Consider the following 27690-nt stretch of genomic DNA (forward strand, 5'->3'; position numbering starts at 1 on the left):
GTTTTGGTGAGTAGTGAGGACCTCATAGAAGAAATGGTTGTAGGGGACAACCTTGGTTCGAGTGATCATGAGCGAATTCAGTTCAAACTAGATGGAAGGATAAACAAAAATAGATCTGGGACTAGGGTTTTTGATTTCAAAAGGGCTAACTTTAAAGGATTAAGGAAATTAGTTAGTGGATTGGACTGAAGAACTTGTGGATCTAAAGGCAGAGGAGGCCTGGAATTACTTCAAAGTTGCAGAAACTATCGGAAACCTGCATCCCAAGAAAAGGGAAAAAAATCATAGGCAGGAGTTGTAGACCAAGCTGGATGAGCAAGCATCTCAGAGAGGTGATTAAGAAAAAGCAGAAAGCCTACAAGGAGTGGAAGATGGGAGGGATCAGCAAGGAAAGCTACCTTATTGAGGTCAGAACATGTAGGGATAAAGTGAGAAAGGCCAAAAGCCATGTAGAGTTGGACCTTGTAAAGGGAATTAAAACCAATAGTAAAAGGTTCTACATCCATATAAATAAGAAGAAAACAAAGAAAGAAGAAGTGGGACCGCTAAACACTGAGGATGGAGTGGAGGTTAAGGATAATCTAGGCATGGCCCAATATCTAAACAAATACTTTGCCTCAGTCTTTAATGAGGCTAATGAGGAGCTTAGGGATAATGGTAGGATGACAAATGGGAATGAGGATATGGAGGTAGATATTACCACATCCGAGGTAGAAGCCAAACTCGAACAGCTTAATCGGACTAAATTGGGGGGCCCAGATAATCTTCATCCAAGAATATTAAAGGAACTGGCACATGAAATTTCAAGTCCATTAGCAAGAATTTTTAATGAATCAGTAAACTCAGGGGTTGTACTGTACGACTGGAGAATTGCTAACATAGTTCCTATTTTTAAGAAAAGAAAAAAAAGTGATCCGAGTAATTATAGACCTGTTAGTTTGACATCTGTAGTATGCAAGGTCTTGGAAAAATTTTTGAAGGAGAAATTAGTTAAGGACATTGAGGTCAATGGTAATTGGGACAAAATACAACATGGTTTTACAAAAGGTAGATCGTGCCAAACCAACCTGATTGCCTTCTTTGAGAAGGTAACAGATTTTTTAGACAAAGGAAATGCAGTGGATCTAATTTACCTTGATTTCAGTAAGGCATTTGATACGGTTCCACATGGGGAATTATTAGCTAAATTGGAAAAGATGGGGCTCAATATGAAAATTGAAAGGTGGATAAGGAACTGGTTAAAGGGGAGACTACAACGGGTCATACTGAAAGGTGAACTGTCAGGCTGGAAGGAGGTTACTAGCGGAGTTCCTCAGGGATCGGTTTTGGGACCAATCTTATTTAATCTTTTTATTCCTGATCTTGGCACAAAAAGTGGGAATGTGCTAAAAAAGTTTGCAGATGACACAAAGCTGGGAGGTATTGCTAATACAGAGAAGGATCGGGATATCATAGCGGAAGATCTGGATGACCTTGAAACTGGAGTAAGAGTAATAGGATGAAATTTAATAGTGAAAAGTGCAAGGTCATGCATTTAGGGATTAATAACAAGAATTTTGGTTATAAATTGGGGACACATCAGTGGGAAGTAACAGAGGAGGAGAAGGACCTTGGAGTATTGGCTGATCACAGGATGACTGTGAGCTGCCAATGTGATATGGCTGTGAAAAAAGCTAATGCGGTCTTGGGATGCATCAGGCTAGGTATTTCCAGTAAAGATAAGGAGGTGTTAATACCGTTATACAAGGCACTGGTGAGACCTCATCTGGAATATTGTGGATGAATTCAAACTGGAACAGGTACAGAGAAGGGCTACTAGGATGATCCAAGGAATGGAAAACCTGTCTTAAGAAAGGAGCCTCAAAGAGCTTGGTTTGTTTCGCCTAACCAAAAGAAGGCTGAGGGGAGATATGATTGCTCTTTATAAATATATCAGAGGGATAAATATCAGGGAGGGAGAGGAATTATTTAAGCTTAGTACCAATGTGGACACAAGGACAAATAGATATAAACTGGACATTAGGAAGTTTAGACTTGAAATTAGACAAAGGTTTCTAACTATTAGAGGAGTGAAGTTCTGGAACAGCCTTCTAAGGGGAGTAGTGGGGACAAAAGACATAGCTGGCTTCAAGACTAAGCTTGATAAGTTTATGGAGGGGATGGTATGATAGGATAGCCTAATTTTGGCAATTAATTGATCTTTGATTATTAGCAGGTAAATATTCCGAAAGGCCTGTGTTGGGATGTTAGATGGGGTGGGATCTGAGTTACTACAGAGAATTCTTTCCTGGGTGCTGGCTGGTGAGTCTTGCCCACATGCTCAGGGTTTAGCTGATCGCCATATTTGGGGTCGGGAAGGAATTTTCCTCCAGGGCAGATTGTCAGAGGCCCTGGAGGTTTTTCGCCTTCCTCTGCAGCGTGGGGCATGGGTCACTTGCTGGAGGATTCTCTGCACCTCACGATTTGAGGACTTCAATAACTCAGACATAGGTTAGGGGTTTGTTACAGGAGTGGGTAGGTGAGATTCTGTGCCCTGCGTTGTGCAGGAGGTCAAACTAGATGATCATAATGGTTCCTTCTGACCTTAAAGTCTATGAGTCTTGCCTCTCACCACTTTCCCCCTGTCTCTCTCTGCAGGGTCCAGACCAGCTGCTCATGCTGGGTTCTGTGAAGATTTGGCTTTAAACACCTAATCATGCAGCCTCTTCTCATGTGAATAACGACTGTAGCATCAGACCACTAGTGAGGAATGAAATGCGCATGTGTTAATTCTCAGAATACAATGCGTTTCTATTTATGGGAATGAATGAGGTTCTATTGTGAGTCAGGTAAAATGGGGTAAGCAGTGTAAACACTATGTGTGTGATCCTGCCAAGTGTGTGATCAGCAAGGTGCAGCAACCTCATTTCTCATCAAGATTCATGAAACTGCAATTCCCATTGAAAGAGGCACTCAGCATGTTGCAGAGATGAGTCCATAACATATGGTAGAAAATTTATTTATTGTTTTCAGTCTCAATACATGCAATCCCCATGATAGCAGTAATCAATTCAGATGTACAAGGAGGTTTAGCTTTTGGTTTACCTTAGCCACATGCAGAGTGCAAGTTGCCCCTTTCCTGATACAGATTTCTAATTAAACATGTGATCCATCAGTCTATTTCATCCTCAGTGCCAAACCTGTTATCTGCAGGGCCCTGCAATGCACTTTCACCTTCACCAAGAGAGGTAAGCATTTCTTTCATAGACTTTCTTGATCTTGAATCAATGAAATCAGTGAGAGTTTTCTCACCATCTTGAATAGGAACAGGATGGCCCTTTGATCTCCACTGGTTCCTTCCCTCCCCCACATCTTTTCATCCTCCCTCAGCTGTTCCCAGTACTGATCCTCCCCATTTTCCTTCACAATGTGTTCTTTCTGTCTCTCTCTCTCTCTCTCATCCTACTGCTTCCTTTGCTTGCAAATCATGTTAAACTTCTTTGCTTAAGACTGCTTACATTTTGCTTGTCTATCATATTAAAAATTCTTCTGTCTCATCCCATACTCTGTTCCTGTGTGAGAAAAAGTGACTGAATGTTGGGCACAATTCTGTAAGGTGGGGAGCACCTCTTACAAAATGCAGAGGACACTCAACTCCCATCAGAGTATATGGGAGTTAAGAATGTTCTGTGCCTCCCAGGATCAAGCCCATTATTTCTGATGACTGTCGGGCCCAGGTCTTATTTCTATCTCTAACTCAAGGCAGTGATTGAGGTTGGTTCTTAAGCCACATTAATATTTCATTCAAGGGATAGGGGGCATGGGTCAGCATTCATGTCGCACTCCCTGTCAGTACCCAGCCCAGAGAAGCTGATGACCCAGCAGCAGACCAAATTTGGTGATGAATCCTGGTCATGTGGCACCTGAGGAACATTGAGCATATGTTAAGAAGATTCAAGAGATGGAAGAGAAAACAAAAAAATGAAACCCATGAGGTAACACCAGAAGTTTGAAAGCCCTACTCACAGGTAGATTCTTAACACACAGAAAACACTGAGGTAATCCTGAGCTTGTTTTAGATCAGTGGTTCTCAACCTGTGGATTGGGACCCCAAAGTGGGCTATTTTAATGGGGTCGCCAGGGCTGGCTTAGACTTACTGAGGTCTGGGGCTGAAGCCTGAGCCCCACTGCCTGGGGCCGAAGCCGAAGCCCGAGGGCTTCAACCCTGGGCAACAGGGCTCAGGTTACAGGCCCCCTGCCTGGGGCTGAAGCCCTTGGGTTTCGGCTTTAGCCGCCTCTGCACTCAGGCTTTGGCCCCACTACCCGAGGCGATGGGGCTCAGGCAGGCTCAGGTTTCAGTCCCCACTCCTGGGGTCATGTAGTAATTTTTGTTGTCAGAAGGTGATCACGGGGCAATGAAGTTTGAAAACCCCTATTTTAAATATTGTGCAGTAAGCAGATGTGCATAAATATATAGAAGACTGCCCTTTCCACCAGCTATATGGCATTGAGAATGTGATATTTATCTTCTAATAGTTGTGTAAGCAGAGTCAGGATGAGCTCTACCCTGACATCTGGTGGTGAATTATGGCGAGTGTGGAAAAGAACTCCAGGGGCTGATCTTGTTTGCATAGGCACACCCACTCGCCTGGCATGAAACAACAGCAACTCAAAGTGGTTACTTTGGCTGGTGTGGGATCCCCAGTCTTCTCTGTTATTGGGGCAGGAAGAATAAAGTTTTGTTACCCTGATTCTGTGAATCAAGGGCAGTGAACCTGTTGTATGACAGAAGGACTGAGTGAGTCCTTCACCATTACCTAAGTAGCACTTGCTTGACAAGGGGCATGGGTTACAAAACCCAGTGAATGGAGAGAGGATGGGACAGGTATTTGTACCTGGTGGTATGGGCCCTCTCTGAGGGGGTTGAAACACCAATTGCACTACCTCCTCTCTCCACTGTTGAATATCAGAGCTAACTTTGATTCCATTAGAAGTCTAGTTACAGACTGCTGAGCTGAATTCACTTTGGGCCCATGGTGCACTAGTATTGGGGCTCCCCTACTATGAGCTGAAATTGCTAAGAGCTGAAATCACAAAAGAGCTGAGATCACTGAGGCTGTGTTAACTAGTGGGGGAGCCTGAAGCTATATTGCTAAGCGGCTGGCGGAGCAGCTAGCAGAGTGGAGCCTTGCGGGACGGTTGGAGTGGAGCTGAGCGACTCACAGGTCGGTGAGCGGAGCCGAGTGGCTGGAGGAGCAGAGAGCAGAGCAGAGCAGAGCAGAGCGGAGCCTTGTGGGAGTGGCCCAAGGGACGGCTGAAGTGGAGCAGAGCTGAGCAGCTCACAGGTCAGTGAGCAGAGTGGAGCAGCTGCCAGAGCAGTTCATGGGACGGCGGGAGCAGCTCACGGGACAGCTGGTGGAGTGGAGTGGCTTGTGGTGAAGGCTGTGGCGGAAGCCGTCGGCCTCGGATCACGTAAGGTGCCCCTTAACACCCTGCGTGCCCCCACCCCCCCGAACTCTGGGGCTGCACTGACCAGGGACAGAGACTTTGGGGGGTTGTTGGACTTTTGGGACTTTGGTGATCCTTGGGTTGCTGGTTTCAAGAACCCAAGGGAAAGGACACAGCCCAACTTGCTGGGGTGGGTTTTTTGCTCATGGTTTGTGTTATGAATCCTCTTTGTGGCGTTTTTCCAATTTAATGCTGATGTCATTTACCTCATGTTATTAAACATTTTCTGTTACACTCAGACTCCATGCTTGCGAGAGGGGAAGTATTGCCTCTTAGAGGTGCCCAGGGGGTGGTATGTAATTGTCCCAGGTCACGGGTGGGGGCTTGAGCCGATTTTGCATTCTGTTATTGAAACGGAACCCCTAGATACAGAACCCGGCCCTTGTTGCTGCCAACTTAGATGGGCAGAAGGGTTACAGTTGATTTGTACTTTCAACTTCCTTACAAAACTTGATGTGGCTGGAAATAACCCTGCTGAAAAATATATTGCTAAACTAATGATTGTCAAGAGGTCATTTTCAACATAGCTACAATTAACAAGACACCAGGAGAATATTTAAGGGTATCTTCAGATGACTGCATTATTAATTGTATTCCTCTGGATGTGAAATCAAGAAACATTAAGGGTAAGATGACAAGGAGATGAAATGGGTGCCTATGACAAAAATTTATTCTTTAAAAATAGACAGAAGTTCAACAACTGCTGCTCAGTTTTATCATTTCAAATTAGTGTACACTCATCAAAACAAAGCAATACAGTGCCAGCATTTGATGGCATTGCTCTCTCTTAGAAGTTCAAAGATGTGGAAAAAAAAATTCTAGGTTCCCAAGCAACAGCATGTTAAATGGAATTGTTATTAAAAGCATCTATACAGTGATTGAATATCACAGTGATTTACAAGCCATACAATGAGACATACAAGCTCTCAAGTAGCGAGATCGAACAATAATAGAAACCAATTACTCATAGCAGCCAAAGAAGTGTGCTGTTTATGAAAACACAACACAGTATATTTTATGGGCCAGATTCACTCTTGCATAAGTGGATTCAACATCAGCTGAAGCTGAGTCCACTTGCAAAGGGCTGGATTTGGTCCAAAGTCTGTAAGTACAATATAATGAAAATGTAGGACCTGATTCTTCAAATACTTACTACAGAGTACAGATACTTACTACCATGAGTAGTCCCATTGTCTTCAGGCCCTGTTTTGGTATGATGGCTTTCAGACAAACTGTATCCCTAAATTTCTTTCAAATATTAGATGATATCAGAGGTAGAAGTACAGACAAGGGAAAAGAGAGATGTTTTCACATGAATTAAAGTATCAGTACAGGTGGAGAGTTAATGAGGTGGAGAAATATTAGATAGGTATTCTAGCTAGGAGTAGTGCCAGATGAGTAGGGTCCCTTCCCGCCTCGTCCCCCACTCACTCCTCTCCACCCTCTCCCTCCTATCCACCGGAGCCCCTAGAGCCCCATCTCATTTGCGGCCGGAGGAGCTCCAGCCGAACCACCCTGGACAGCCGACCGCCCCCAATGCCAGGTCGCCTGCCGGCCCCAGCTGCCTGCTGGCCTCCAGCTGGAGCTGGGCTCCTGCTAGCTTGTGGGAGAGGATGGGGCCAGGGCCCGGATTAGGAGAGGCTTAGCCTCCCCTGGCCTATTATACCCACTGCCCATGCATTCCAGCTACTGATGAATCACATGTCCTTCAATGAATACAATCCATGAAGGAATAATCCCTGAATCATGCAGTGGTATTTGTTCCTGCAACCATGTTGCTTTGAAGTACTGCATTGAGCTGGTAAAGATCATAAAAATGCAGATTTCTCTTCACAAGTCGGGGGTGGGGGGTCAACATAATTAGAGCCAGTGACTCTGGAACTGAGGGGGAAGGGGTTTGATGGGGTCTAACTTCCCCCCACCCCCTTACCACTGCCAACTGCTGTCAAATGAATCTCATAAAAGCTATATTTAGAGTTATGCAGGAGCAGACATTAATCTCATCTTTAGTTTCCCAGAATTTGCAAAGTAATTTACTTTAGATGCTGATGCCCACGTACTCATCATCCTGTCCCTGCTGAAGAAAACACGGAGAGATTTGTTGCTTGTATATGTCTCCACAAAGACTGGGAGAAAATATGGAGCAGCAAGAGTGAAAACTACTAGTGAAGGAATAATTAAAAACAGAAACATTGCTGCCAGTGCTTTGGGAGGCTCTTGATAGTTTTTCATATTGATTACAAAAACCACATCAGATTTCAGTATGATGAAACACTCGTGGGTTTAACACTGAGTACAATTGTGTACTAGCCCGTGGGATGAACTGTATGACGCAAAAGGCCCTTTCCATCCCTGTCAGTTATGATCATATGTTAAACACGATGAGATCAACAAGCAAAATATATGGGAAACTGTAGTGTCATTACGGATTTATTAATTTACTATTATTATTTATACATTATCCAAAACAAACAAGACACTTTATTATATATTTTGAAAGGACATGGCACTTTCCCTAAAAAACTAGATCAGGCAATGCAGCAAGGAAGACAAAAACAAAAATAGTAGGTGCAAGGCTAGAGGAAGGAAATGTGAAGACTTTATGTATTAATCATTTGGCAAAAATGATCAGAAGATGATTAGCCCATATCATCCCATCGATTTTTCTTTTTTTAAGCTGAACTCTTCATTGAGTTATGTTATGTAACTAATTTCTAAGCAAAATGCAGTGGGGAGTTCTGATTTTTTTTTAAAATGACATGAAATGACCCATTATCGCTATTTATTATTTGTTCTGCATTATATAAAACATAAAGACATCCCTGTCCTGAAGATCTTACAATCTAAAAGACAGACACAGAAGAGACAAGATGCATGGAAAGCCCAGGAGTGTGATTTAAGTTAGGTGCTTGTTTTGGGAACAACTCCCTTCCCCTGTCCAATGAGGGAAAAAATGGGATACATATTGTCCCTCCCCCTTTATCATAACTTCCATTAATGCTGCAGAAATTGTGTGCACTGGCATCAAAGGGAGAATATTCAAGTATGTTTTGTGTCCACTTTTCCTATTAGTGTAAAAAGAAAAATTGTCAACTGAAGAATATTTTAAAAACCTTCAAAGTATATCCAGCTGTCTGGGTACAAAGAAAGGAGGAAGGAGAGAGTTGCTATTTCCTCACAGACTCTGTCAACATTACATGAAAAATGCTGCAAGAAACCACTGGAATGCAAAGAAAACCTTCTCCTTGCAACATTTTTGAGTCTATAATACCTTGCCAACAGTTGTCCCAAGTGTTTTACAAACATTGGTTGTATCAGCTGATAGCAGAAAATAAGTCTTTAGCTCAGCTGAGGCTGATCTAGTGCACTGTAGAATGATTTCTCCCCAGTGTGGACAGGAAGTTGCAAGCATGGAAGCTGTACAAATGTACTGCCTCAGATTTAAGAATTACCCCCAATCCTATTTCCAACAAGGGCAGCGAGGATTATGGGGAAAGTGCTTCAGAAGTCCCAGAATGCACAGATATAACAGCGACGGCAAGAGAAGGTGTGTGAGAAAAATCACTTTTTGTATGAAAAGGAGAGTTGGATTTTAAAAAATGGGTTTCCACACTAGCAGGTGTTGAATAAATTTCCAAGGGCACTGTGCATGTGCAAAGATGTTTTAACCTACTCAAGCTATTATGATAAGATTTGAAATAGTTTAGACCTTTGTTTTATATAACACTTGCAAAATAAATGAAAAAAAACAGGCCTTTCTGTAAACAAGACTAGTTCTTTGGTCCAGATTTTATTCTCTAAATAAGCATATTCAATTGTATAATTTACAGATTTTGATGGCTATTTCTTTTCCAGAGATCGTATGTGGTAACAGATGATATTTTCTTATGACACACACAATATGTTTGGAATTCCACTTTGTCATAAATTCCATTTTTAAAAAATAAAGGGAAAATGTTTTCTAAAATCTATATTATACCACAAGATAATGGCTGTGTGCACAAACATACCTATATATAAATAGGTATGCACGTGTAACCTATGCCTGCTAGGTGTGGTGCTCTGTTCCCCTCTAGTGGCACCTAGCTTAGCTAGAGATTGATGAATCTGCTACAGCCTTAGTTACAGGGATGCTGGAACAATTTGTATAGTGGGGGCACTGAGAGCCTGTATATGATGGAAAACACTTCAAGCCAGGGGGTGTGGCATATCCCCTAGTTGCAGCACCTATGCTTACCTAAGAGCCAGCTAGCTTTTTAGCTCATGCAGTAGAGGTTCATACACTAAGCTTCAGAGGTCCTAGGTTCAGTCCTGTCCGTAAATGAACAGGGTCTATTGGTGTTACACATGCATGTGTATGTGTACACATACATACAAACTAGCACCCTAGCTGGAATAGACTTACATTCATTCTTAATTTTCTGCGCTCTGAATATTCCCATTGAAGGCAGTAAATCTATGCAGGATTGGGGTCATGGACTAGAAATAAACTGCATATTGATAAACTGCATACTTCATAATTACTTCCCAAACTGGTGGTTTATCCACTTACTAGGAAATATTTAATAGGAGATTGCTGTAATGAGATCTAGATGTCCACATTTTTATAAGATATTCTACAGTACCTTTACTTAGAGTGTAAGCTCTCCAGGGCAAGGACTATCTTTCTGTAATGTGTTTGTTCAGTGCCCACCAGAATGGTGCCCCGATCCATGATTGGGATCCCTTGAGACTATCACAATATAAATAATTTTTAGTTGTACATTATGAAGTGTTATAAAATCAACAATGTTAAAATAAATATAGAGTACATTTTGCGATGCACTCTTAATTTTTGTTGTTTATCCATTTACGCCTCTTAATTTTAAGCATGTACTTAAGTGCTTGCCTGAATAGGTAATGATTTAGTCACATGCTTAAGTATACCAGGGCCTTTCAGTTAAACCTCTGAGGTGGTGAACTCCTCTTCAGAAGTGCGGAGTGTACTAATCTTCCATGCACATCAGTGGGATTTGAGGGCACACTTCACTTTGCAGGGTCAAGCCATCAATTCCTCATTTGCATAATTCAATCAGTGATTCATAATAGGCAATCCTGTCATTACTTAAAATTGTTGAGGTTATATAATCTGTATATGTGCATAAATATATTCACACACAAGTAGAATCTTGCTGATCTGCACTATTTTATACAGTTAAGCTGACACACTGTCTCCAAGATATGTTTTCCATTTCCAATACTAAGCAACTGGGATTTGGCAGGCAGTCTCTTTTTCCACACAAAGCTGTAACACAGTTTGAATATCATAAATAAACAAACCAGAATATATTATCTGAAACCTGTTATGGGCTGCTGCTGCCTGTCTATAAAAAAGAAACATATATGTGAAACTAAACAGTGAGCCAAGAGGAACAAAAAATGGAGATTGGGGTAGGCAAAAATGCTCAGCCAAGACTATTAAACTAAGAAGCATACAGTGAATTAGGCAAATGCCAGTACCGCCATCTGTTCATACATGTGTGCCTGTTTCACATATGTGTAGATGCTGTACGTGCTTTTTTCTTTTTTGGTTTGAGTGTGTGACAGCCTGGTGAAAGCTGGCAGCTCAATTGACTGTTAGAAATAGTTGAGTGTGCAGGCAGCCCTCCCCCTGATCTTGTCATGCAAAATGTATTCCTTCTTCATCCGAGGCAAGGGGGACACACATTTCACAGCAGCGAAGGAAGAATAAAATGCAAGGAAGAAATTACAAACTGAGGGGGAAGAAGATTAAAGGCTGCTTTTCCTCATCCCCCTCCGCACAGGAGGAGTTCTTTGTTATATTTATAAAATTGATTAGATAAGTGTGGATTTGTGACTATGGATTGGAGAAAGGCTGCTGCTGTCATCATTTTGGTGGATGGGCTATGAATGAAAGCTGAATATCAATGTATTGAGCAAAGGAAGGGTAGAGCCTTTACCCTTTACGTGCACGTTTATCATGGTCAGGGATTAGTTCTGTACGGTTTTTCTCATTCTCTCCTGCTGGTTGCAGCAAGCTGGAGGGTTCGGATGACACTGGTGAAGGAATTGATCATTGACTACCTCTACTTTGGTTTTTCTTTCTCCTCGGTGGTTCTGGTTATTATGTAAAATAATTTTGGAGAGAATTTCTCCCTACTGCAGAGAGACAGAGGCAGCAGGAAGGAGCTGAGTTTTGCAGCCTTGGGTGTTGTTCGCAGCAACAGCCTGATTTATTTTTCGGAGGGGTTGGGGAGCTGAGGGGGAGAAGATGAAGAACTCCGATGGGTTTTTTAGAGGTGTGATCAAGGCTCAGTGGATTTAAAGTGGCTCTCTCTCAGAAGAGGTGCCCAGCTGTCCTGGCAACGATTGATGGGCGGGCGGGCGGCTTTTTCACTGTGCCTGCCCCTGCTTCCTCGCGATCGTGCCATTTCGTGCAAAAAGGGGAGGAAACTGTGCCCATCATGTCTTAATGTTCAGCGGGGCGTGGCGCGCTTCTTCTCCCAGCCCTGTTCTATGGCAGGCGGCAGCAGCCTGCTTCCTCATTTTTAAAGTTGGTATTTTCTGCCTCTCAGAAGTGGGGGCAGGGGCACAGCTACCCTGATACCTTCCAGCTGTGCCGGCAGCCGTGTTAAGTGCTAGGCAAGCCGCCCCCCACCGCATTATCAAGACAAGGCGCGTTTTGCCCCAGCCCTTGGCGTAGTGCTGGCGCTGCAGCAGGGAGCGCGTTGCTGCTCTCGGGGCGGGCGCGTGTCCCCGGCGGCTCGCCGTGCAGCAGGGGGCGGGCCGGGGGCAGGCTGCCATGGGAGAGAGCATGTCCAAGCGACTGAAGCTGCAGCTGGGGGGCGAGGCGGAGATGGAGGAGCGGGCGTTCAGCAACCCCTACCCGGACTACCAGCTCCACGGAGCCGCCGCCACCGCCTCCTCGAGCCCAAGCGAGGCCGCGGAGACCCAGCGGGACCCGGCGCCCTCCCCAGTCGGGGAAGAGCCTGAGTCCCTCCCCTTCGGCCCGGACGGGAAGGTGAGCGAGCGAGCGCGCGCTGGGCCCAGGGGGCCGCCGCCTCCCAGCGTTCGAGAACGCTCCGGGCTGCCGTCCGGCGTTCTAGAACCCCGCCGGGCTCTGGAACGTTCAGCCTCCTTCCCCCGCTTTAGGGGGCCCGGCCCGGCGAGGGGGGTGCTCTGCTGGTGCTGCTTGTTGCCCCTGGTGGCCGGGCTGAGCGTGGGTCGGAGGGGGCAGCGCCTGGAGCGAGGGAAGGCGCGTGGCCACATGCGGTGCAACTGGGTGGTTATTGACAAAGGTTAGCGTGGCTCAAACATTTCCCCCTACACGCCACGCCCACCAGCCGTAGCGCTGGGCTCTCATCCGCCTTGCCAGGGCCTCCTCCCACAGCACTAGGTGCTCCCTTCGCTTTTGCTCCATTGCATGCCACTCATGCGCCACTCTGTACCCTGCACTCCCCACAGCCACCCCATTATGCCTCCCACCCGCTCTGCCCCACTCACATGGCACCGACTCCTCTGAGCCCCCACGCAGCACATTGGACCCTTCTGCTCCCTGCACACTGTCATTTATCTGTATTTTATAGTAGTGCTCGAACCTTCCCCCCTCCCATAGGCCATCCCTACAAACCCACAGGTCTTCTCCCTGGCCTTTATACCCCCACCTTACCTGCATTAGCCTGGGACACCCCATTTCCTACTAGGGTGGCCATTCACACATCCCCAGAATACTGGACATTCCAATACTTCCAGTAATGGTGTGAACTCATCCCGCTGGCGTGACCCCGCACGTATGTGCATGCAAGATCACGCTGCACAGAGCATGCCATTTTTAAGAGCACTTCGCTCTGCTCCCTCCCTCCCTCCCCCACTGATGTGACTTTGTGTGCAGTTCAGACTGGGGGTGATGGAGCGGTGCATTTTTCAAAATGGTACCCTCTCCCTGTCAATGCTGGATAAAACCACATTCGCTTTTGTCTCAGTACTGGCCGGGGCACAACCCACCCAGAAGGAAGACTTTCAAGTTTCAAACTGGATGAATGACCTGCTTGTTTCTGACCATGCCTTTTACAGCACTTTGCCTGCCCTCACAGACCCCCTCAGGCTATGTCTATGCTTATAGTGGCATGTAGTGTGCATGCACTGCGCCCCATCTAGCATAGATATACATAGCAGTGTAGACAGTGAAGCACTGCTTAGGTGAGTAAAGGTACATCAGAGCCTTAGGCCTTGGCTACACTCGCGGATTCACAGCGCTGCCGAGTGTAGTCGCGCCGCCAGTGCTGTGAGAGCTCTCTCGCAGCGTTGCAAGTACTCCACCTCTCCAAGGGAAATAGCTTGCAGCGCTGCAGGCGCTGATTACACTGGCGCTTTACAGCGCTGCACTCGCTGCGCTCAGGGGGGGTGTTTTTTCACACCCCTGAGCGCAGCAAGTGCAGCGCTGTGAATTGCCAGTGTAGCCAAGGCCTTAGGATATATCCTATGCTGCGCTCTACACAGTCAAGCAGTGTCTGCCCCATCTACACTGCTATTTTCAGCAGTGTAGTGTCCTGCTGCCTCTCCCACTGCTGGATGCTTTCCCTGCCACAGGGAGCTGCCAGTTCTTTTCTACACCACAGGAAAAGGCACTGCCAGAGCCTTTCCCCATTTCCTCCACCATGCCAGAGCCTTTCACTGCCGAGTGTAGCTACACACCACAGTGTGGATGCAGCCTGCTTTTCACTGGCATGTAGGTTCATGTACCCTACACGCCACCGCTACTGTAGACAAGGCCTTGGATTCTAGTTTGAACCCACAAAAATAAGAATACTCAGTTCTTGTCTTCACTGAAGAAAAAAAGGTGTGCTCTTAACTCAAGATAGGAACATGCTTTTATTTGCAGTGAAGGCAAGGCCTCGGAGTAAGACTGGAAACACTAGCCTTATCTACAACTCTCAATGTATGTACAGGTTTCAGAGTAGAAGCCGTGTCAGTAGAGGCTGTTTTATCTGGCACTTCATCATCCGGAAAGCTTTATAAATCAGCATTTCTGATCTTCATTGAAATTCTGGTTTACAGTCAGGTTGATGCGGGGCCATTAGGGGGTTGGGGTGCAGGAGGGGGTGCGGAGCGCAGGCTCTGGGAGGGAGTTTAGGTGTGGGAGGGGGCATAGGGTAGCAGGTTGGGGCACAGAAGGGAGTGTGGGGTGCCAGATCCAGAGGGTGCTCAACTTGGGCAGCTCCCCGCAAGTGGCAACCTGACCTGGCTTCTCCTACGTGGAGGCACAGCAGGCAGTTCTGTGCGCTGCCCCCACCCTAAGTGTTAGCTCCACAGCTCCCATTGGTTGGGAAACGCAGCCAATGGGAGCTGCGGGGGCAGCGCTTGTGGGTGGAGGCAGTGTGCAGAGATGCCTGCCGTGTCTCCACCTAGGAGCAGCTGGAATAGGTCACCGCTTGTGGGGAGCTGCCCAAGTTGAGCGCCCCCCAGACCTGGCACCCCACACTCCCTCCCATACCCCAACCCTCTGCACTGAGCCCCCTCCCACACCCAAACTCCATCCCAGAGCCTGTGCTCCACACCCCCTCCTGCACCCAAAGTCTCTTCCTCTTGGTTAACTGGCATTTTTCACTTACCAACACCCCCCCATTCCCCCAACATGCCAGATAAAACAGCTTTTACTGTATATGTTACAGTTCAGAAATGATCAAACTTTCATTGATAAAGTTATACAGAGAATGGAGGAGAGAGAGAGAGCGCGCCTCTGTTGGGTCACTTCCCTTCCAAATGCCCAGTTTTCACCACAGTATTCTCGGCTTGCTTACACGGTGACTTGCTATGCGGCAAGCCACGGTGTGACTACAGCTCACTAGCTTGCCGTGCAGTAATGTCCTCTATGAGCATTGCTATGGTGCAGTGGGACTTTCACTGAGCTGTGGCAGTGTCCCTGGCTTGCCGCACATCGACAGTGTAGCCAAGCCCTCAGTCTATGCTATTTTTAGAAAAGATGGATTTCTCTGTCTTTGATGGAGTTCACACTTACTCTTTAGATATTGCTGAGCCATTCCTTTCTCTTTTTAATCTATGGCTACTTGTGTACTATGTACACATGAAGGACAATTTCTTTTTTGTAATTTTTAATTGATTCTATGAGTCTCTTGCCTTGTGATTACATCAAATGATACACGCTTGCCAAACTGTTTAATCAGGAGACGATCTCTCTCTAGGTACTGATATGGCCACCATCACATTCGTATCTGAGCACCTCACAGTCTACTATGTCTAAATCCCTCCAGCACCCCGGTGAGATAGGGAAGTACTATTCTCATTTTTACAGAAGAAACTGAAAAGCTGAATGACTGTCCAGGATCACACAGGAAGTCTGTAGTGGGCAAAGAATTGAGCTTTTGAGGGAGTCCCAGGCTTCTGAGTCCGAGGCTCCCACTCTAACCACTGAATACATTCTTCTCAATACCACTGGATGGCTCTACCTCTGCCCTTACTGCGAATTACTGAATTTTAACATTGATAACAGCTCATGTAGGATGTAAGAGTAACTGCTTGCCATTCTGAGAACTATGCAAAACCTGCTTGGGTGAATAAAGGATAACATGGTGACTTACTTTGAATTTCTGTGATATCAAATAATCATCTTGACACTTCAATGTAGCTTTATTTTAAATAAAGGATAGTGGTAGTACTCTTATGGCTAGGATTCCCCTTCTATAAGCAAAAAAAAAAAAAAAAAAACCTTTGGCATCACAACACCTGCCAAAACAATTAACTGCTAATTGGCATCTGTGTTGGGCATCTTGTCAGCAATGAGAATGGGCTCACAGATTGGAGTATTCTCTCATCTCTAGTAATAGTCCCTTCAGGTCAGGGTTAAGACAGATTGAAGACCTACTGAGAAGAAGTTTGCACTGTGGCTGCACATGCAGTATTTGTAGATAAATAGAACTCTCCATTCTTCAGTCTGTCATCTTTTTTTTTTTTTTTTTAATCACTAGCACCAAAATCAATTAGGTCCCAATTCTGCAAACTGCTCCCATATCCCTGCATCCACATGGAGGACCACTGTAGAGCTGGGTGCACAGAGTGATTTGCAGGATCAGTGCCTTAATGTTAATGGCCAAATTCTGATTCGTCTCTGAGTCTCTATTGGGAGTGGGATTTGTTTGTGTATATTCAAAGGCATAATTTCTTATTTGAAAAGAGAAGGAAAATGGTGTCTTGGGGATGTAATGTTATTGAGATTAGAATTAAAACTGGATGTCCCCAGAGACTTTTGTAAATACAGGTATAGATCAAAAATCTTCATAAAACCTGGGTTATAAATTCTAATTTATTTTATGAATTTTGCAAGTAGGACCACATACTAAATATATTCAATGTGGGGAGGGGGAATTGGTTTATCTAAATATCTTTTATTGTGTTAACACAGAAACACTTGGAAAGTTTTCCCTAAGTGGATCATGTGCAGGGTAGGAGATCCATCTTTTCACACCAACCCTACTTTAGATTCTACACATTCTGACCAGGTTTTAGAGAAAATGTGCATTCATAACTGCTTATTCAGTTGGACAGGCTGAGAGCATCACAAAAGTGAGAACAGAACTTGGAAAATGTGATGAATGAAGTTTTTTGCTTCTGTTTTGTTTTTAAATAACTACATTTATAAAATGCACGTGGGAAGAAAATATTAACTGTATCGCAGAACATTTCAAATTCTGATTCATTTGAGAATTTTATGAATCCTTAACTCAGTGAAATTCTCCCACTGCAGATTCATGCTTCAGGAATTCCTAGCTCTAGATTTGCACTAGGAATTTGTTTCATTTTGCTAGTCTCACTATAATGGAGCATGCTAAAGTGCAATGCCTGTGTACTTTCACCCTGTCCCACATGGCATTCACTGTTGATAAGTGAGGCAGTTGGTAGCTAACTGTGCAGCTTTATTTGTAAGTATTTTGGGTCACCTGTGTACCTTATTACTTACTACTGTGCGGGGAAAATTTAGCAGACCTTAAACTTTAGTCAAGGCCCTGAGTTTGGTCAAGCTTGCTTACAGCCCTTGAACTAAGATCCTGCTTGTTTCTGTGTCCAAGGGGCAGAAGGAATCAGAGTGGAAAAAAATCCCCAAACAGAATAATTTGTAATAGCCCAAGCTTAGGAAATATATAACCGCAATAGCACTGTTAGAAAAGTCAAACCGCAAACAGACCAGACTGTGAAAAACAAGAAGGGTGATTGTTCTTTTTGCTTTTGACCTGTATTAATTTTGCAATGTATTCCAAATAAGGTAATTAATACGGAAGTTAACGTGTAATTTGTCTGTGGTTTTAAGCTTTAAAAAGCTTGTGTTCCTGGACTCAGGGGGGCTGCTCCAATAGCTGTCACCCCCTGCACGCTTGTAATCCATAAAGGGCCTCAGGCTGATCTGATTGAAAACACAAAGCGTGGATCGATTTTATTTTATTTTTTTCCACATCAATTGGTGCCATGACTCGGATAGACAGCGATCCCGAACACCAGATGACCACGAGCTGTTCCCCACCAGACCCCGGGCCCACTGAAAAGGTAAGAGACCTTTTGAAATCTCTATTTTGGTTTTCTGGTGGAGGACTGCCCGTAGGCTCTGGGATTGGGTGAGTTGCACGTTCTATCCGGACTTTTTGCTGCCAGACAAGCCTGACGCCCTTCTGTTCTGTTCCCCGGGAAGAGCCCTATGTGTGGCTAAATAGGCCTCTGTACTGATTTGTGTGCCAGTGTGAATGTTTGAATGAAAGAAAGAGTCACGGGAAGACGCCCAGAGCTCTCTGCGAAGCTTGTTGGCTTGTGACCGGAGATGTCTCTAAAGCAAGCCCTGTGACCCCCACCTAGAAGGGCCGAAACAGAAGGGCCCTGGCCGAAGTAGCCTTGCTCTGCTGGCTTAACTGCCGAGGGGACTGCCTGGGTCTAGGTTTGTGTGACCCTATCCTTCCCACCCTTGGGCGGTCTGATTTCCTCAACCTCTTTCCTTTGATTCCACTGTGACGGGTTGGATCACAGAAACCCCCTTGGGAGCTGCCACCCGATGTGCAAAGACTACCCCTGCTTCTGCTTTCCCTGCCAGCTCAGGACTCCAGCACCCTGTCTTGCTGAGCCAGACACTCCCGTCTGGCTCCAGACACAGATCCAGGGTCTGAATCTCCTGTCCCAAAGCTGCAAGTTTACCTGAAAACAGCTCACAGTAGAGTGCTTGTCTTTAGCACTCAGATGCCCAACTCCCAGTGGGGTCTAAACCCAGATAAATCCGTTTTACCCTGTATAAAGCTTATGCAGGGCAAACTCATAAATTGTTCGCCCTCTATAACACTGATAGAGAGATATGCACAGTTGTTTGCTCCCCCAGGTATTAATACATACTCTGAGTAAATTACTAAATAAAAAGTGATTTTATTAAATACAGACAGTAGGATTTAAGTGGTTCAAAGTAGTAACAGACAGAACAAAGTAAGTCACCAAGCAAAATAAAATAAAATGCGCAGATCTATGCCTAATCAAACTGAATACAGATAATTTCCTCACCAGTTCCAGAGTGCTCCCTTTTACAGGCTAAGCTCCTTTTAGCCTGGGTCCAGCAATCACTCACACCCCCTGTAGTTACTGTCTTTTGTTTCAGTCTCCTTCAAGTATCCTGGGGGGGGTGGAGAGGCTCCTTCTTTAGCCAGCTGAAGACAACCTGGAGGGGTCTCCCACAGGCTTAAGTAGACTCTCTCTTGTGGGTGGAGACCCCCCTCCTCCCTCCTATGCAAAGCCCAGCTCCAAGATGGAGTTTTGGAGTCACCTGGGCAAGTCACATGCCCCTGCATGACTCAGTCTTTGCAGGCCGACGCCATTGTCCACATGGCATCTTGCATGTCTCCAGGAAGACTTCTCATGTGGATTGGAGCATTCCAAGATGCATTGTTCCCTAAGTGTCTCCTGATCAGGTACTTAACCTGGCAAATTCCTTCCTAAAGAAGCTGACCAAATGCCTCACAAAGCTTACTTAGAAATCAGGCAAGCATACAGCCCATATTCTTAACCTCGAGTAGAAAATGATATATGTGTACAAATAGGATGAATAGATATAGTAGACCATAACCCTTACGGAGATATGTTACATGGCACAGGCAGCACAAAACATATTCCAGTTATGTCATACATACATTTATAAGCACCCCCTCCCCATAAAGCCTTATGGGGTACACTGTCACAGTGTGACCCTATCCTTCCCACCCTTGGGCGGTCTGATTTCCTCAACCTCTTTCCTTTGATTCCCCTCCCCGCCTAAGAGCAGTGCATGAGCCACTGACGGGTCCACATGCCCCACCAAGAAGGGGGGTGTAGATAGTCGTGGATGCCCTACAATAAGCCTTCCCTATGTAAAAGACCCGAGTGAAAGTGATTTGTTAAAATGGGGGCCGGTGAGACCAAAGGAATCACCGTCCCGCCAAAAGGGCACACCTGAGTATAGTATGTTTGTATATATGTAAATTGTAAGCTTTTTAAAGAATGGAATCCCCACAAAGCCAGTTCGATGTATATTTTAGTTGGTATGAAGAAGCAGAAAAATGGCCCCGTGAATCTCAAATGAGGAGTCTCAAGGACTCCCAGGAGAAACTTACCACACAATTAAAAGAAATAAAAAGGGAATTGGCAAAGAATTTAAATTCAACTAAGCCAGCAAGAAATATTATGCAACAAAAGCCCCTTATGTTCACCCCTCAGACAGCATCTCCCTGTGCTGAGGAAATATTCCCCTTGCGCCAATTCCCGGGCATTGCCACTTCGGGTCAGGAGACCTTGGTGTCTGTGCATGCACCTTGGTCTCCCACGGATTTGTATAAGAAAGAAAGTGAGACCTTAACTCTGTAGTTACTGGAAGGAATTAAGCAGTAAAACTTTGTACAAATGTTAAAAGAAGTGTTATGAAAGGAAGATTCTTGGTTTTTTTGCAGCCATTCTGAAGGAGAAATGTCTGTAAATAAACCAGGCAAGAGTTTATTTAAGTGTAATCATTTAACTATGAACAAGTTCGTTGAATTTGCTTTTTAAAAAAAACAACAACCCACTCCTGGTGTGTACAATATTTGTTTTATAAATTTAAGATGAATTGGTGTTTTAAGGTTGTAAAACCGAAAAATACTTTTGCCAGACAAAAGAAACTAGTGTTTAATTTTATTATTTAGCATTTAATCCTTAAGGTGACTTAATGCTTTACAAGATTTAAATTGTTTTAAATAAAGACCAAAGTTGTGGCGGCAGCCGGGCTGTCACCCCCTGCACGCTTGTAATCAATAAAGGGCCTCAGGCTGATCTGATTGAAAACACAATGCATGGATCGATTTCCCCCCCCCCCCATCACTACAAAGCAGGTGTTCTATTTTTGAAGAATTAAAAGTAGAAAATCTCTTATTTTCCTCCTTTGGAAAAAGACTGAGTCAGATTCTGTAGTCCCATTAAATGGATTTAAGCTGCTTTAAAGTCAATGGAGTTACGCTGCTTTTCCCCCCCCACTACTCTGACTGTTTCTGTTTTTTATTAGTAAATTGGTTTTGTCAGAAAATTGTGTGAGCATACTTTTCCGTGTGTGTGTGTGTGTGTGTGTGTGTGTGTGTGTGTGTGATTTCCTCCCTCCATCCCCAAATCCTAAAATTATCTCTGACTTTATTGGGCCCTCCTGGAATATCATATGGCCTCAGCATTATATCTAGGACCCCATGTCATTACTTTTGAGGGTGGAGGTAGATATAGGCTTCTATCCTGTAACGCAGACAGACCCCACTTTGAACACAGTGGGTCTTTACACAGGTTCAGGGGTCTGCTTATATAGAGTGACTTGCAGGATTACAGTCTAAGGCTTGTAAAAATCAAAATGTATGAAGAAAACCTCGATGTTTTGCATGATCCCCATCTGCTATAACACAAGTGGAATGGTGAGTTAAGAACTATGTGACTCACATAATGACAGCTGCAAATATACGGGGTACTTCAGTTGCCACAGAAGTCACTGTATTATCAAGCAATCCATTTGATTTCATAAGTTGTCAAGTTAGCCACATAAAACTCATCCACTTTGGAGAAGGGCCAGCTCTTCAAATGGTCATGTTAAATATGAGACAGTTAGGGCTAACTGCTGTATACAAACTTTGGTTTATAAATCTACACAGTGGAACTCTGAATTTGGGATGTGAAAACAAAGCTATTTCAAATTATCTGGTTAACTTAATCACTTAAACAGCTAACCCTTTCAAATGTCATAGATTTATAGAAACAACAAAGAGTCTGGTGGCACCTTAAAGACTAACAGATTTATTTGGGCATAAGCTTTCGTGAGTAAAAACCTCACTTCTTCGGATGCTTCACATAGCTGAAGTGTTCTTTTTACATTGGAAGTGATTTGGATTTAAACTGTATATGTAAAAGTTTTAGAAAAGTGATAAACTTAATCTATACTTGTATGGATTGTGGGGGTGGGGAGTTAAGGGGTGTATATGTGTGTGTGTGTGTATATGTATGTATATATATAGAGAGAGAGACTGTCAAACGATTAAAAAAAATTAATCACACTGTTAAGCTAATAGAATACCATTTCTTAAAATTTGTTTAGATGTTTTCTACATTTTCAAATATATTGAGTTCAATTACAACACAGAAAACAGTGTACAGTGCTCACTTTATAATTATTTTTGATTACAAATATTTGCACTGTAAAAAAAAAAACAAAAAAAAAGTCTATTTCAGTTCACCTAATACAAGTACTGTATTGCAGTCTCTTTATAATGAAAGTTGAACTTACAAATGTAGAATTATGTACAAAAAAAAAACTGCATTCAAAAATAAAACAATTTAAAACTTTAGAACCTACAAGTCCACTCAGTCCTACTTCAGCCAATCGCTCAGACAAACAAGTTTGGTTACAATTTGCGGGAGATAGTGCTGCCCACGTCTTGTTTACAATGTCACCTGAAAGTGAGACCAGGCATTCGCATGGCACTGTTGTAGCCAGCATTGCAAGATATTTACGTGCCAGGTGCACTAAAGATTCATATGTCGCTTCATGCTTCAATCACCATTCCAGAGGACATGCTTCCATGCTGATGATGGGTTCTGCTCCATAACGATCTAAAGCAGAGCGGACCGACGCATGTTCATTTTCATCATTGAGTCAGATGCCACCAGCACAAGGCTGATTTTCTTTTTTGGTGGTTCGGGTTCGGTAGTTTCCGCATGGGAGTGTTGCTCTTTTAAGACTTCTGAAAGCATGCTCCACACCTCATCGCTCTCGGATTTTGGAAGGCATTTCAGATTCTTAAACCTTGGGTCAAGTGCTGCACTTATCCTTAGAAATCTCATATTGGTACCTTCTTTGCATTTTGTCAAATCTGCTGTGAAAGTGTTCTTAAAACGAACATGTGCTGGGTCATCATCCGAGACTGCTCTAACATGAAATGTATGGCAGAATGCAGGTAAAACAGAACAGGATACATACAATTCTCCCCCAAGGAGTTCAGTCACAAACTGAATTAACACATTATTTTTTTAATGAGCGTCATCAGCATGGAAGCATGTCCTCTGGAATGGTGACCAAAGCATGAAAGGGCATATGAATGTTTAGCATATCTGGCATGTAAATACCTTGCAACACTGGCTACAAAAGTGCCATGCGAACGAACCCCTGTTCTCACTTTCAGGTGACTCCCGTAAATGTAAACAAACTGAAAAGTGCCAGTATAGACAGCGCTTTATCACTGGGAGCCGTGCTTCTGGTGATAAAGCTACCACCCCTCGTTTGGGGTGGTTATTTTTTTATCGCCAGGAGAGCTCTCCCGGCGATGAAGTGCAACTACACTGCCCACATCACAGCATTGCCGCGCTGTAACGTGCGCAGTGTAGACATACCCTAATTGTAGCTCATGCATACTTTGTTTAGTAAACCAGTTAGTTTTTAACTAACAGGTCGTCAAATCACTGCCATATAATTATTAGAGACAAAATAATTATTATTATTAATTACAGATCTGTTAGTTTTAAATGCAAAACTTGTTTTGATAAACTGTTTTTCTTGTGTATCCAGCACATGTGTTTTTATAGTAGTTTTATTTAATAAAAAAAAAAAAATGCTGGGCTTTGTGCATGTTTAAGTTAATTTGAATTTCCATCCAAACCGAGCCTGGCCCAAACAAAAATTAAAATTAATCTTCTAGTAAGTAAGAAATACATCATTCACAGTTTTCTAATAAAAATGTACAAACTAAGAATTTGAATGCAGATTAAGCAATGTAATTGCTTGAACAAATAGAGATAGATATAGTGTATAGCCTCCTGGTTAGCAAATAAAAGTACCAAATTTAGTGTGTAATAGCTATATTTGATTCAAACCAACATGCTTGAAAGGTTGAGTCTTATTTATTGGTAACCATTCTTTAACTAAAAGGTACATATGCAAAACTAGATTAAAACTGATTATTTAAATCAAGATTTCCTATTTGCTGACTATGCAGGTGGATTGATTTAACAGTCAAAGGATTTTAGATATTATTTCAGCTATCAAAGGATCCAAAAATATTGGAAGTGGAAACCTGTTGAAAGTTACAAGGGGCACAGGGAAAATGAATCAAAGGGCTATAGAGTCCATACAAAAAGTCTTCTCTAATTCATAGCAAAATGCATCTGCTGCTACTCCTGGAATTCTGTGCCACTGTGCAATGCAGAATATGCGCAGAATCAACGTTCCCTGCAGAATTTGTAACTTCCTCCCAGCACTCCTGCCCGCTGTCAGCCCTGGGTAGCTGGGGCTCCCACTGTCAGCAGGAGCCCTCTGGCTACCAGGGCTGTCAGCAGGAGCATGATTATATTGTGGTGTTCTGACAAATAAAATATGCAGAATCTTAAAATACTGTGCTTAGAATTCTTAATTTTTTTTGCGCAGAATTCCCCCAGGAATAATCTGCCTGTAATATTTCAGAGACAAGGTGGGTGAGGTAATACCTTTTATTGGACCAACTTCTTTTGGTGAGAGAGAGAAAGAGAGAAAAGCTTTCAGGCTTACACCGGGCTCAACATGCAATATTCCATTCATTTACTTTTCATTCATTTCACTTACTTTTGTTGCTAAAGAGACAGTTTCGAAATTAAACTTGAAGTTTCTACATATTTTTTTTTTTAAGCTATAAATGTATCTATTCTTAGATTCACCTATTAACATTTTTGCCTGTATGTTAGTGATAAGGTCTCTGAAGCACATTAAGACCTTGCCTACCTTTGCAGCAGTGTGTAGGGTAAACGTAGCTACATGCCGCAGTGAAAGACTCTGGCAAAGAGAGGCAGCAGCTCCCCACTGCCTGAGTCTTTCCCCACTTCTGGAACCTTTTCCCTGCTACCTCCCTTCTGACTGAGCCTTTCTCTGTGACAGGGAAAGGCTCTGGCAGTTCCCCCATCAAAGCCTTTCACTGCAATGCGGAAAAGCTGCCGCATTGGGGAGGTAGTGGGATGCTACACTGCAAAAAATAGGAGTGTAGACTGGGGAGGCACTGCTTAGGGGTGTGGAGAGCCATTTAGGGTTCATACATTAAGAGTCAGGTGTGTAGGGTGTCTATTCTACTTGTCTAAGATGTGCCTCGCTCTCTGCACTGCTGTTTATACCCATGCTAGCTGGGCATGCACTGTCTGTACTCTGCATGCCACCTGAAGTGTAGATCTACCCTAAGGACGGATTTCCAGTGCTGGGTAGTATCCATTCTTGTTCTCAGCTCCATCCTGCAATAAAAAAAGAGTACCCTGTTTTTAACTTCGAGTCATCACCATGACTCAGTCCCCTCATGATTCCATGATGAAGTTTAAATAATATTGTGACAGTGCTGAACAAAAGTTATGACTAGTGAGCATTTGCGGTAGCTGCTTTTTAAAAACCACTCTATACCTAAGAGTTGGTTTAGCTGATCTTTGTCATTAGATTTAAAAATATCGTAATAAAATGTTGCATGTGTCCTGACAACCCATATACTAGACACTGTACTTAATTAGGCTGACTTTTAAGTAGGACTTTAATGATACTTAACTGCAAAGATTGCTTTTTAATGGGGACATCTTCATGTGATTTTTTTTTTTTTTTTTTTTTTTTAGGGGCGTTTAGTTCCTTGGCTGTCTCTCTGTATCCTGCTAGTTCTATTTGTTCCTTTAAATGGTTTTTCAATCCTTCCTTGACTGTCATACATGCAAAAAGTCTGTGAAGTGCATCTCCATCATTGCCTGGCTGTTTACTCCTTCAGTGTCAGCTATACTTGCTGAGCTACCATGTTGGGGATCTCACAACTCTTTCTTTTAGGGCAGCAGGCTCTTTCTTTTCCTAGGGCTCAATTCTCCTCCCATTGAAGCTAAATGGAATCTTACCACGGACTTCACTGGAGGCAGGATCAGGCCTCTAGTGTACATGTGTGCGTCTTCCTAATTCTGTATGGGATGGTCCAATAGTGTGATGGGATTGTAATAATATTGCTTAATCAGGACAAAAGGCCATTTCCTGGGCTGGCCTGGTTAAACAGTTCTATGATACTACATTCAAGCCCAATGCTGCTTAATATAGTCAAACAATGCAGGACATGTATTTGCTCCCTGTGGCTCTTCCAGATAATGTTAACTAAAAACAAAAAAATGTGACTAGAAAGCCCACTCAGGCTTAGAAAAACAATAGTTGTGTTCTTTTCTTCCCTGTCCATAATAACAAGTTAAGGCTTCCAATTCAGAAAAACATATGCATGTATTGCAGTCTTTCACTATTCAGGAACATACTTAAGCACATGGGTTAAGTCCCCTTTTTGGGACTTACACATGTGCTTAAAGACAAGCCCTTGTACCTGTCCTGAATGAAACCCTAAGTTTTGATATCAGAATGTTTACTGGTAGTAATTGTTAAAGACAGAGCATGGCTTGATTTCTACCTGCTCTTCATCAGATCCCAGTTTAAACTTACAGAGCTGATAGTCAGAAAAATCTTGTTCTGACTGAATTTGTTTAACCAACCAGTTATGTGAATTATTGGTGGTGAAAATTAAATGGACTTCTAAGATGCAACGTATTTTGGGCTGTAAGAGAACTTTTTGGCTCTATGCATACCTTGTGTATATGTTCACAGTGTTTCAAAATAGAGTGTAACCTCCAGTTTTCTCAATCTCTGTTTTCAAAAACTTGGGGTTATGTCACCCAGCATCTATTCATTAAATTTATAATTCCCTCCATTATCTATAAGCTTGAGTAAATGTACAGTAACTCCTCACTTAACATTGTAGTTATGTTCCTGAAAAATGCGACTTTAAGCGAAACAATGTTAAGCGAATCCAATTTCTCCATAAGAATGTAAATGAGGGGGCTAGGTTCCAGGGAAATTTTTTTAACCAGACAAAAGACTGATATATCTCTATATATCTCTCACACTCACAAGTTTTAAACAAACAATTTAATACTGGTACACAGTGATGATGATTGTGAAGCTTGGTTGAGGTGGAGGAGTCAGAAGGTGGGATATTTCCCTTACTGCTAAATGATGAACTAGCAATTGGCTGAGCCCTCAAGGGTTAACTCTCTCACTCTGCAAGGCAGCAGGAATGGAGAGAGAGATGTGCATTCCCATAAGTACACTGCCTTGTTAATTAGATCAGCTTGCTGAGACCACAGCTGCTGCAAGCTCCCTCCATCCTGAGCCCTGCTCTATGGAAGCTGGGGTGAGTAGGAGTGGGGGGGGACACCCTGACATTAGCCTCCCTCTTCCTCTACCCCCTCCCCCCCAACCCCCGGACAGCAAGCAGGAGTCACGGGGAGCAGCTCCAAGGCAGAGGGCAGGAGTAGCACCTGGCAGTGGGGGGAGGGACAGCTGCAATTGATAGCCTGCTGGGCGGCTGCTGCACAGGGAACTTAGGGGAGCAGGGAGCTGATAGGGGGGCTGCCGGTCCACCCTGGTTCCAAGCCCCCACCAGCTAGCTGCAACAGGCTGCTCTTCCTGCAAGCAGTAGACAAAGCAGGCGGCTGCCAAACAACGTTAAAAGGGCGCATTACACGACTTTAAACGAGTATGTTCCCTAATCAACGTTAACTGGGACGACTTTAAGTGAGGAGTTACTGTATTTGGAAAATCTAGTTTTTATTGTAATAATACATGCCAACGAAAATATACTATGGGGCAAGTGGCCGTTTTGGATACCCAAG

General features: G+C 43.7%; 1 protein-coding gene across 2 annotated transcripts in view; it reads left to right on the forward strand.

Annotated features, from left to right (window-relative positions):
* Positions 1–11959: 11959 nt before the first annotated feature.
* LANCL2 (LanC like glutathione S-transferase 2) overlaps positions 11960–27690 on the forward strand; it is a 55020-nt gene continuing 39289 nt past the window's right edge. The window contains exons 1-2 of one of the 2 annotated variants that reach the window (XM_054019810.1): positions 12423–12508; positions 17978–18042. In XM_054019810.1, the coding sequence (XP_053875785.1) occupies positions 17998–18042 (45 nt within the window). In that variant the 5' untranslated portion in view covers positions 12423–12508; positions 17978–17997. Of the gene's footprint in view, positions 12509–17977; positions 18043–27690 lie in introns of both variants that reach the window. The other variant, XM_054019808.1, reaches the window with a different exon arrangement.

This window comes from Malaclemys terrapin, chromosome 2, assembly GCF_027887155.1.
Source record: "Malaclemys terrapin pileata isolate rMalTer1 chromosome 2, rMalTer1.hap1, whole genome shotgun sequence".
Classification (NCBI taxonomy): Eukaryota; Metazoa; Chordata; order Testudines; family Emydidae; genus Malaclemys; species Malaclemys terrapin.